We start from the raw sequence: 12,338 nt of genomic DNA on the forward strand, positions 1-12,338 counted from the left end.
CCCGACCCAAAGAACACACAAAACTGACTTCCTGTTTACAAATATTTGCAAAATGTTAAGAAATAAAAATAAAGATTATAAAATAAATGATACCCATTTAACTTCTAGAGTGCTTTAGTTTGGATCTATACTTACATTTCAAAGTCCCATGAGTTAAAAGCTTGATCACTGCCGGTGGTAATAATGGAAGGAAGTAGAACCACTAAGAGGTGGGATTGGGTAGGAAGTTAGGTCATTGGTGGGTGAGGGGGGTTGTGCTCTAGAAGGGACTGGGACCTGAACCTCTTTCTCTACTCTTGCTTCCCAGCCACCGGGAGATGAGCAGTTTCCTCTGCCATCTGCTCTCTGCCATGATGCACTGCCATGCCACAAGCCATAAACCAACTAAAGTCAAGCAATCGTTGAACAAAACTTCTGAAACTGTGAGCCAAACTAAACTTTTCCTCCTTTAAGTTGATTTATGTTAGGTATTCTGTCATAGAGACGGAAACTGACTAAGTCACAGAGTTTATGAACAAAATCTAGAAAATGGAACTTGTGAAGCTTCTTATCAGTTGCTAGTTCTTAAAATGGAATATACTGATAAAATCTGGGTCCATGAGCCAATATTTGCTACTTGAAAACCAACATGTTACGAATTTATTCAAATATTTCTCCTCATTAACCTTAGAAGTATCATTTTGATGAAGGAATTCTCATTATACTTAAAGCACTCAACTATTTTATATTTTAAAAATATTTAATGATTTAAGACCAATTATTGAAGTTGAAGCTATTAATGAAGAACAATAAAAATATATTAATCAGTAGGATAATTTCTTAGTAATAATGTTGATAAAGTAATTACTTTGGCCATGTTAGACCCTCTTTTCTTATCCTTTAATAAATAATCTTTTATAATTCTTTTTCAACAAGACAGAGTGGTACAAACAATTGCTTAATAGCACTCAGAGAACTATTAGCATCTAGCCATAATTTGCCATACACCATTGATGCATTTTTAAAGTGCTAAAATCGGAAATGCAAAGTGCAGACAAAATATCTTTAATATCAATGTAAAGTACTCCCAGGAGAACAAGTAAAGCACATTTTAACCCAGTGTCAGATGATATCAAATTAGCTGGTGTAATTTTTCAATTAGATATTTTATGCATGCTCCATCAACTGCAGACAAAATTATTATTATTTGGTAACAGAATTATTATTATTTTGTAATCATTATTATTTGTAACAAAATAACAACAGATTATTTGGAGACATCTCCAAAGAGTAACTGTGTGGACTGCATGGAGTCTAAGCTTTCTACTAATAGAAAACCACTGAAACATTCAGTTTCTCTTCATGTCTATTAAATCCAAATCATATCATCCTACACTTTCTTGTTCTTTTGGCAAACTTCATCAAACTGTATAGATAGGTGGCATTCTGAGGAGGAAAACTGTTATTATTAGACTTCAGTTAACACCACAAAATCCTTACCTGCTACATATAACAGGTGGAGTCAGGACCTGAGGGGACAGGTCAGGGGCACTCTGAGTATAGGTTAAGGCCCTGTGAGAACTTGGCCCTTGTTTGGCAGTTGTGTCAGCAGATTCTGGAAACTGCACTGTGGAAATTTTGCTGACAGGGCTGCTGGCTGGAGTCCCTTGGAGAGGCGAGGAGCAGGGCGATGAAAGAGGTGAAATTTTAGCGAGGGCACCTGAGAAAGAAAGTTATTAAGTCACTAAACATATGTCTTTGAAATGCAAATGTGCAACTGTTGCACTTCACCCTGTTCCAGTAAACTCAAAACAGCCACGTGTAAACTCAGGCCACTGAGTTGGTCTCCACATGCCACCATCTGGAGGCAGGGTGTGTGGTTGGGGTGTCTCCACAGCATGAAATGAGAGTAATGAATCATCATGAAAAATTGGTGGCAATGTTGGCGCATCCAGCTAAAGCCTTGGTGTCCTGGAGTAACTTCAGGACAGAAGGATATTTTTCCTCCCATTTTTGTTTCTTGTCATTTTGACTTGAAAACAACCATTACACTTTTCTCCTGTGTTTGCTTTCTCTGAGGCTGAGAAGCTTTTAGCGGGGACAGATTTACTATTGTTTTCAACATTAAGCTCAGTGTGCTAGGCATGCAATTCTGAAAATAAAGGAGATAAATTTTTTGAGGAGCAATTAACCTTATTAACCATTTGTGTTCTCAGCCAAACAGCAACTTTTTATGTGAAATAGTGCTTTGATCAAAATAATTCTTGAAGAAAACATTTAAACATCAAATGTGATCCATTTCATATCAAACAATAGACCTAAATCATAGATTTCAAATGTGAGTGTGTGTGTCAGACATTGGAACTGTGTTTTCTCTAGGTTTTGAGAATTGTCCAGGATGCTGGCTTGGATTTGCAAAAGCATTGATGCTGGAGGAGGAGGATATTTTTTGAAGCTGCTCTCTCTGAACACAGAGAAGGTGGCCTATGCTTGGAATTAAAAAAAAAAAAACAAAACAACAAACATGTACCTTCCAGAGGACTACGTGCTTACTGCTTTTCGTGATTTTTATGGCTGGACCTCCTACTCTAGGGGGCATGAAATGGAATCATCCTGAGTTGTTCTCTATTTCTCACTGCTCCAGGGAAATTTACAGCGACGGACTTTGTGTGTGTGTGTGTGTGTGTGTGTGTGTGTGTGTGTGTGTGTGTCTGGGGGGGGGGTTAACTGGCAGCTGGCTTAGAACAGGGTTTGTTTCCAAGATCCAGTTCCCTCAAAAGTTTGATTTGTCACACCCAATGGTTTTCTGCTCCACTGAAAGGAATATTAAGCTTGCTGAAGGGTTTTTGCAATTTATTTTTATATTTCTTCTTGGCACTATTATTTTTCTGTTTTGTTTTAAAAGATGAAAAAATCTCATTTTTTCCTTTGCTCAAATGTGGGGAGCAGCCACCTCCTAGTCCTCTGCTTAACATTTATTTCCATTCTTCATTCTTATCAAACTTTTGCATTGACCCTGAACAAGTGAAACCTCTTAGACCCAAAGAGGTTAAAGAGCCCTGTCAGGGTCACAGGTCTAGGAAGCAGAGAACATGCTATGAGCCCAGCTATTCTGAGTAAAATGTGGTTCATTTATTAGCTCAGGCTTCTATTAGAAACCATCCAAAGGAGAATAAAAATCCACCATCCACTTACCAGCATTTGTACTGATTTTTGTGACTGGGTTGATGGTTTATATTCTGATTCCTAGTTCAACTAGTAAGATTTAGCTATTTTAGCAAAGATACTGACCTTAATGCTTCATGGATTCCTGAATTGAAAGAAAATTCATTAAATTTTTAACTCAGAACTTCCCAACAAATATAGTATCATGTACTGCCAGTGAGTTTGTCAGAGTGCTATGAGATAATTAATGGTTATAAATTAAAAGACAAAAAGAAAGGTTTTTGTATGAAAGCTCCAGAGTAAACTCAATTTTTAATATTCTAATACGATTGTTACATTTTAAATTTATGAAATAAAGGAAATATATTTTTCCACCAAGCTCTAAACCACCAAGCTTTCCATTTCTCCACTGATATATCACATTATCACATTTACAAATGTACATACAAGTGGGCTCTGATAAAAAAAAAAAAAAGAAAGGTTGAAAAAGGGTGGTCTGATTTATACTATGTGGAGGATTAAGACAGAGACTACAGATAATCTTAGAAAAGCCATGTAACCATAAAGGAGCTAAATCCTGGTATGGTGATATATAAAGGTTACCAAAGTATGTGCACTGAATAGGCATCTCAATGATTCACTCACTTAACAAATATCTATTATGTGTCCTGTTCCAGGGATACAGTGGTAGAAAATGAAGCCCCTGCTCTCATAGAGCTCCCACTCTCCAGGGACGCAGAAACAACAAAATAAAAATCAATAAACAAGAAAGAAAAGGAAATGGATGTAATTTCAAGTGATATGAAGAACAAGCAATGTAGAGGGTAGAGAACAGAGGACAGAAATGCTCTTTAGAGAAGAAGGTCTGAAAAGACCTCTGTGGGTCATAAAATCTAAACACAGGCCTGCTGAAGTAAGGAAGATACTCAGACGGGAGTGTGGGGAAAGCATGTTCCAGAAAGAGGGACTCACCAGGGGGAGGGCAGAGGCTGTCAGCTTAGCACAAAGGAAGAAAAGGGCAGGGAACAGGAACGCAGAGGGGCTGCTCTGCATGCCTGGTGGGGGGGTTGAGCAGGGCCCTGGCAGTGTTTTAATTTGCTATGTCTTAAAAAAATAAACTCCTGATAGACCTTCTTTAGGCAGCCACTTAATTATTTTGATAGAAAATTATGAGTTTGGGCACAGTTTTCTACTACTCCTACACCCCATGCCCCAGAATGGCAGTTCAAAGCCCGTGGGACCATTCTCCATTTATGTCTCCACACATGGCTTTTCAGAAGGCAATTTAAGTGAATGGTGATTTTTTTTTTCCTTTGCTAACTTTTAGAAGTTGCCAGCTGACGGACTCAGACACATACATTTCACTCTTAAATACACATTTAAAATTCATATAACCATTAGGGTTCTTGGACCTTTGTTTGCACTTAACTAAATTTAAACCAATAAGCAGACTTTAAGACTCCTGGGATGAAATCTTAAATAAATCTGTTACAGAGGAGAACCAATTTACTTTTATAGTACTTTAGTTAACATGTTTTGAACTCTTTTAAAAGCATGGGTCTTGGCAACAACCCTAAGAAGCAAGGGTATTTTTATTTTGTAGGTGAGAAGAGAAAGGTATAAAATTTACTTAAAATTTTAAAAATCCAGAGGATTAGGAATTCCACAGGAAAAATATATACCCACCCAGCCCCCACCCCCAAAGAGAAATGTAGATACCATCAAGTATCCCTTACCTAAAATGCTAGGACCAGAAGAAGTGTTTTAGATTTCAGAATTTGGGGGATTTTTTGAATATTTACATGAACATTACCAGGTGAGTATCTCTAATCCAAAAATTCAAAATCTAAAATGCTCCAATTTGGACTGTTACATTAGGAATGTTTAACCTGTGATTGCCAAATATTTTTCTTTTTAGAAAAGAATAAATGATTTTTGACATTTGAAGGGGATTCTCTCAAGAAATGTGAGGAATAACCTTCTTTTGCAAATCTTTGAAAACAGATTTCCTAAAATAATTCAAATGTAATCATGTCTAAAGTTACAGGGATGACTATCATAACCCCTCTAGGTCTCATTTAATTTTATGTTGCACATTCACACAGATACAAACATTTGTGAAGTGCATTCTCTCAAATATATTTTTCTTCATCTTTTATATCACTCTTAGAAACTCTAGGAGTAAAAGGCATAGCTTCTGAAATGTAAGCCTTTGAATGATTCAAATTTTCCTAATGTGAAATACTTAAAAAATTATCTTAAAACAGAAAATTTAAAACTACAACAACAAAAATTGTCTAAAATAGTTACTCCTTTGAGTGAGTCTTTAATTCCTTGTTATTGAGAGCATGTGAAAATGTGGTCAAGACATAAGGAACTGTGGGTAATCAAAGGGAGAAGATAAACAGTACCACAGGGGAATTCTTTAAGTGAATCCATCTGTTTTGTGCTACAAAACTCTCTTAGTTTAATTGAACAAGAAAGGAACCCGCCTGTCTGATAAATCCATGCCTCTTTTCCATGCCTACAGGAAACGACCAGTCCTAATATTTTTCCAAAACACAAAATGTAACTAAAGAATTGTTTCCTTTATTTCAAAATTTTGTAGGAAAAACTTGGTCTTCTCTACAGGTATAGAGATATCTGCACTCAATAAAACAGGCCAAACTTGAAAGATAACAGCAACTATGGATTAGAGGAATTTGAAAAGCAGAATGACAGAATGACGTCATGGTAGCTTCCCATTGTCAGTGATTTACAGAAGAGGAGCAAGATTGAAAATGCAAATTACATTTAAATCTCCTGCTTTATGCTTTAATCAAAGGACTCCTCTGTGATTTCATCCATTTATTTTATATTAGTGACTGCATAATAATTTCTTGTGTTTCAGCTACTTAAAATTAACATTGATTGACTGAGCTAGAGGACACATTGTTTACTTGATTTGTGCAAAGAACAGATTCATTAAGCCCTTCTGAAAACAGGTCATTTATCTTTTAGCTTGCTTGTGTTTTACTTCATGCTTGCTTTCCCTCCCCACCTCATTGCCCATTGCTCTAACACTTCCTCCTCAAACTCTCTTCACACATCATTGAATTACATTTGCTTATACTCTTTGCCCCATGAGGGGCTTTCCCCAGCCTCTTTCCACATCGTTCATTGAAAACCAGGTGACATCCTAGTAAACCACATCAAACACAGGACGCCTCCTGACCACCCTCAACCCAGGCATGCTGTTCATGCTAGGACACAGGGGTTTTAAATCAGAAGCACCCACCTGACCCGGGAAAATTGCAACCTAATTCCAGCACTGATTCTTGATAGATGTTTTTCTACCTTTTGGCAGACTTTCAGGGATTTTTTTAAAAACTGAATTCAGTGCACATGGGATGCAAGGTTATTTGATAAACACATGGCTCTGGGCTAAAAACACCACAATGCAAAGTCCCCTTCCAAAGTAATCCCAAGGGAGGTCCTTATGCCCTTAAAGGCAAGAAAGAAGGGAGACTCTGGCTACGGCAGGACTTTAGCTTCTACCTCAGTCCTTATGGCATATGACATGGGCATTCTTTTTCCTTTTACACTGTGTCCCTTCTTCTCCATTTGGGGAGCAGGACACAGGAGTATGAGGCTGCTCCATCCTTTGCTCTGTTATTTTCCAGAGTCTGCCCTAACCATGCTTTTCAGCTTCTTCTCTTCATCACCCTGGGCTAGTTAATATTTTTATTTTATTACCTAACTGAAGAAACAGAGAAAAGAAACCAAATCCTTCATTATTTGTATTCAGGAAAAAAAAAAAAGAACCACAAAATCCTTATTTTAAATGACATCAATTGTTTTTAAATTTTCTTTCTCATATGAAATCACTAGAACAAAAGAAAGGATTGAAGACTAAATATATGGTCTTAGGCAAATTACTTCACCATTCTCTGCCTCACTTTCTTTCTCTACACCCCTTCCTAACCTACACAAGAACCCAGAACACTGAAATTCACAGTTCATCCTTGAGTTACATATTGTTATTGTACTATATTTTAATTCTGTCCTTAAGATTTAAAAAAAAAACACCACAAGTCTGGAAACAATATTTATGCATATCAGCTTTGTTTGGATTGACCCATGGTTTTCAAATCACCATTTTTATTAGGTCTCAGACTTTCTCTCTAATATTTTTCATTTTACAATATGTCTATCATAAATATCTTTAGTGAAAATTTGATAGGTGTTAAACTTTTTACTTTTCTCAGAATGTCTTTACTTCTCTCAGATCTGTCAGGCACACAGGTTAAGTTGGCTATTCTTTTAGGATGCTGCAGAAAATATTCTACAGTGATGTGATTCTATACCAACAAGTTTTCTCTAAAACTGACTATCTTTCCTGAGAGGGTCTAACTTAAAAGTTAGAGAAAAGACAAGTGACCCTTTTAGGAAAAGTATTCAGTTGTATATGTACATATGTATCTATTTGTCTTTGATGTTGACTGCACACTTAAGTCTAGAGGAGTAACCACAGAAGGTGTACCCCATATACTCTGCTGTCCTCAATACACTAGCCTGATCTACCAGAGGGATTCTACTCTTGAAAGTCCTATACACAAAATGGGACACTCAGGTTCTGACATAGTATACAAAGTTTAGAAACCTATTAATTACAGTCAAAGGAGCCAAAGAGAAAGGCACTACAAAGTTCATCTGCAATTAACCTCAGTACCACACAACATACCAATAACCTAGGACACATCTTAAAGAGAACATGGCTCACTAAGAAAATTCTCTCACAAAATTTAAAGAGATATCCATCCTAACAGATGCACAAATTTTGACACAGCAACAAAAGAAATATGAAAAAATGATTCGACTGAAAGTTTTTAACTCTCTAATAATTGATTCCAAAGATATTTGAAGTGAATAAAATGATAAGCAAATAATTTAAAAGAATGATTTTAAAAATGATCAATCATTTCAAATATGGTAAAAATAAACAGCTCAATGAATTAAGGAAGAAAATGTAGGCAATGAAAGAGTGATTCAATATAGAAATAGACATTTTGCAAACACTAATCTTGGAAATAAAAAGCTCAGTAAGTCACATAAAAACCTCAATTCAGGACTGGGGTTGTAGCTCAGTGATAGAGCATTTGCCTAGCATGTGTGAGGCACTGGGTTCAATCATCAGCACCCTATAAAAATAAATAAATAAAATAAAGGTATTGTGTCCATCTACAACTTAAAAAAATAAAAAATTTAAAAAAACCCTCTCAATTCAAAGGATCACTAATAAACTAGATCAAAAGGAAGAAAAAAATCATGGCTTGAAGACAAAACTGATGAAGTAATACATATAGACAATAATAAAGGGGAAAAAAAGATATAATGAATGGAATATAAAGATATATGGGGCATGATTAAAAGACCAAACAAACTGGGGGAAAAAAAGGAAGATTAGCTATAAACTAAGGGCCTAGAAAACACATTCAATGAAACAATAGCAGAAAAATCCCCAAATCCTAATAAAGAAATGGATATTCAGGAACAGAGGCATTTAGAACCTCAAACAGAAATGACTAGGAAAAAAACCTTTCCACGTCATATTATAGTTAAACTGCCAAAAGTGCAGAACAAAGGAGGACTGTTAAAAACTACAAGAGAGAAGTGCCAAGTCACTTATAAAGACAAGCCATCAGAAAAATATGAGATTTCTCAACAGAAACTCTAAAGGTCAGGAGGGCATGGAATGATATATGTCAAGTTCTGGAAAACAAAACAAAACAAAACAAAAAAACTGGCCAACCTAGATTACTATATTCAGCAAAGTTATTCTTCAGAATGAAAGAAGAAATAAAAAAACCTTCCAAGATAAACATAAACTAAAGGAATTTACGACCACAAAACTAGCATTGCTACAAATACTTAAGGTAATCCTACATACAAAAGAAAAAGATAAGTAAACCACAAGAGCATGAGAAAGAACAAATCTCACTAGAAGGGTAGATAAGCCAAGGAGAATTAGAAAAGAATCAAATATCATTAATGCAGAAAAAAAAAACCTCTAAGGCAAAGGGGGTGGAGGGAAGCAAATAGATTATTTGAAACAACAAAAGGAAAACAACAAAATGATAGAAACTAGAACATTCCTTTTAATAATAATCCTGAATATAAATGGTCTTGAGTTTCCAATAATGACTCAGACTGACTGAATAGATTTAAAAAAAAATGAGATTCAACAAATTTCTGCCTGTAAGAAACCTACATCACTGACAAAGACATACAATAGATTGAAAGTGAAAGGACACAGAATTACATTTCAAGCAAATGAAACTTAAAAGCAAGCAGTAGTAGCTGTACTTACATAGAAAATTGACTTCAAGCCAAATTCAGTCAGGAGAGCAAAAGGAGGACACTATCTATTCCTAAATGGGACAGTCATCAAGAAAATCTAACAATTGTAAAAATATATAATATGTACTGAACATAAGAGCACCTAATTTCACAAAACAAATGCTACAGGACACAAAGGGAGAGCTTGACTTCAATATAATAATAGTGGGCAACTTCAATACCCAACTTTCATAGATCATCCAAACAAAAAGTCAACAAGCACACATCAGAGTCAGATTACATTACAGATCACATGGACCTAATAGACATCCACAGAATATTCCAACCAATACTGGCAGAAGGTACATTCTTTTTGTCAACTCATAGAACTTTTCCCAATTGGACACATAAGGCAAGTCTTAACAAATAGAAAACTATTGAAAAAATTTCTTGCATCTTACTAGATCACAATGGAATGAAACAAGAAATTCACAACAAGAAAATATAAAAATACATGGGGAATAAAAAAAATCCCAATTTTGAATGAATAGTCGTTCATGGAAGAAATTTTAAAAATTCCTAGAATCAAGGGGGCTGGGGATATAGCTCAGTTGGTAGAGTGCTTGCCTTGCACGCACAAGACCCTGGGTTCAATCCCCAGCACTGCCAAAAAACCAAAACAAAACAAAATTCCTGGAATCAAAAAAATGGGAACAACATAACCAGAACCAGTATAGTGAAAGCAGTACTTTAGTTTATGTTCCAAGATAAACATAAACTAAAGGAATTTATGACCACAAAACTAGCATTGCAAATACTTAAGGGAAGCCTACATATAAAAGAAAAAGATAAGTAAAACTACAGGAGCATGAGAAGATTAAATCTCACTAGAAGGGTAGATAAGTCAAGCAAAATTAGAAAAGAATCAAATGTCATTAATGAAAAGGAAAACAGAGATGTAACATAAATTACCTAAGGATACATTTCAAAATCAGAGAAACAAGAACAAACCAAACCCCAAGTCAGTGGAAGGAAAGAAATAATAAAGATCAGAGCAGAAATAAATGAAATAGAGACTAAAAGGACAATATAAAGAATCAGTGAAACAATGAGTTGAAATGATAAGTGAAATTGACAAACCCTTAGCCAAACTACCAAAGAGAGAGAAGATTCGAGTAAGTAAGATGAGAGGTTAAAAAGGGGATTTTAACAACAGATATCACTGAAATTCATAAGATACTAGGAAATTCTTTAGAAAATTATATGTCAATAAACTGGAAAGTCTAGAAGAAATGGAGAAATTGCTAGGTACATTATGTCCCAGGAAAACCAAACCCAAGATAATATTAAAACAAACAACCAGCCAAACAAAAAAAAATCTTAAATAGTTCAATAAGAAGTGTTATTATTAAAGCAATAATAAAAAAATCTCCCAACAAAAAAATGCCCAGGAGCAGATACAATCTCAGCTAAGTTTTATCAGACATTTAAAGAACTTATAACAATGTTCCTTAAACTATTGCAAATAAATAAGTACATAAATAAAACAGGAAGGAACTTTTCCAAACTCATCCAAACTCATCCCTTGAAGCCAGTAGTACCCTTCCACTGAAACCTGATAAAGATACCACAAAAAAAGAAAATTACCAAACAACATGCTTAATAAATACACATGCAAAATTCTCAATAAAATACTTGCAAATCGAATTAAACACTATATGACAATCAAGTGAGGTTCATTCCAGAGATGCAAGGTTGGTTCAACATACGCACATCAACCAATGTAATATACCACATAAACAAAATCAAGCACAAAATACATCTCAATAGACACACAAAATGCCTTCAACAAAATCCAACAGTCCTTCATGATAAAATCCTGAATAAACAAAGTATAGAAGAATTATACCTCAATATAATAAAGTCCATATAAGACAAACCCATTGTTAATATCAAACTAAATGGAGAAAATTAAAAACATTTTCTCTAAAAGCAGGAACAAGATAAGGGTGTACACTCATAGTACTCTTTCAAATGTTACTGGAAACTTCAGCAATGAGACAAAGGAAAGAAATAAAGGAGAAACAAATAGTACAGGAGGAAGTCAAATTATTTCTGTTTGCAGATGATATTATTCTATATCTAGCAAACCTCAAAGAGTCAACAAAAAACCCCTCAGAACTGAAGGACAGCCAACAAAGTTTCAGGTCACAAAATCAACATACAAAAATGAGTAGCTTTCTTTTTGTATTTTTAAAATTTGTTCTAATTAGTTTTATATGACATTAGAATGCATTTTGACACATAGCACAGCTTCTTATCTGAGGTTTTTTTAATACCCCAACAATAAACTCATTGAGAAAGAAAAAAGAACAAAAAGTCCAATTCACAATATCTTCAAAATGAAAAATAAAATAGCTAAGAATAAACCTAGACACGGAGGTTAAAGACCTCTATAAGGAAAATTATAAAACACTGAAGAAAGAAATTAAGCTAGAAGATGGAAAGACTTCTCCATGTTCATGGATTGAGAGAATCAATATTGTTAAAATGGCTAAACTACCTGAAGGGATCTAGAGATGCAATGCAATCCCCATCAAAATACCAATGACATTGACAATGACATTCTTCACAGAGCTAGAAAAAACAATCCTAAAATTCACATAGAAGCACAAAAATATGCCAAATATTTCAATGCTTCTGGCATCACAATACCTGATTTCAAAATATAAACTCATGTATCTACAACCATAAGATTCTCAACAAAGGTGCCAAAGACAAATGATGGAGGAAAAACAGTCTCTTGAAAAAACGGTGTTGGGAAAACTAGATATTGATGGAGAAAACAGAAACTAGACCCCTATCTCTCAACCTGT

General features: G+C 35.0%; 1 protein-coding gene across 1 annotated transcript in view; it reads right to left on the reverse strand.

Moving 5' to 3' along the window:
* The window catches only part of Pde3a (phosphodiesterase 3A), a 312,546-nt gene that overhangs the window by 32,906 nt on the left and 267,302 nt on the right, over nucleotides 1-12,338 (reverse strand). Inside the window, exon 7 of the mRNA XM_013360177.4 lies at nucleotides 1,480-1,699. Within this exon, the coding sequence (XP_013215631.3) occupies nucleotides 1,480-1,699 (220 nt within the window). The remainder of the gene's footprint in view (nucleotides 1-1,479; nucleotides 1,700-12,338) is intronic.

This window comes from Ictidomys tridecemlineatus, chromosome 6, assembly GCF_052094955.1.
Source record: "Ictidomys tridecemlineatus isolate mIctTri1 chromosome 6, mIctTri1.hap1, whole genome shotgun sequence".
NCBI classification, from domain to species: Eukaryota; Metazoa; Chordata; class Mammalia; order Rodentia; family Sciuridae; genus Ictidomys; species Ictidomys tridecemlineatus.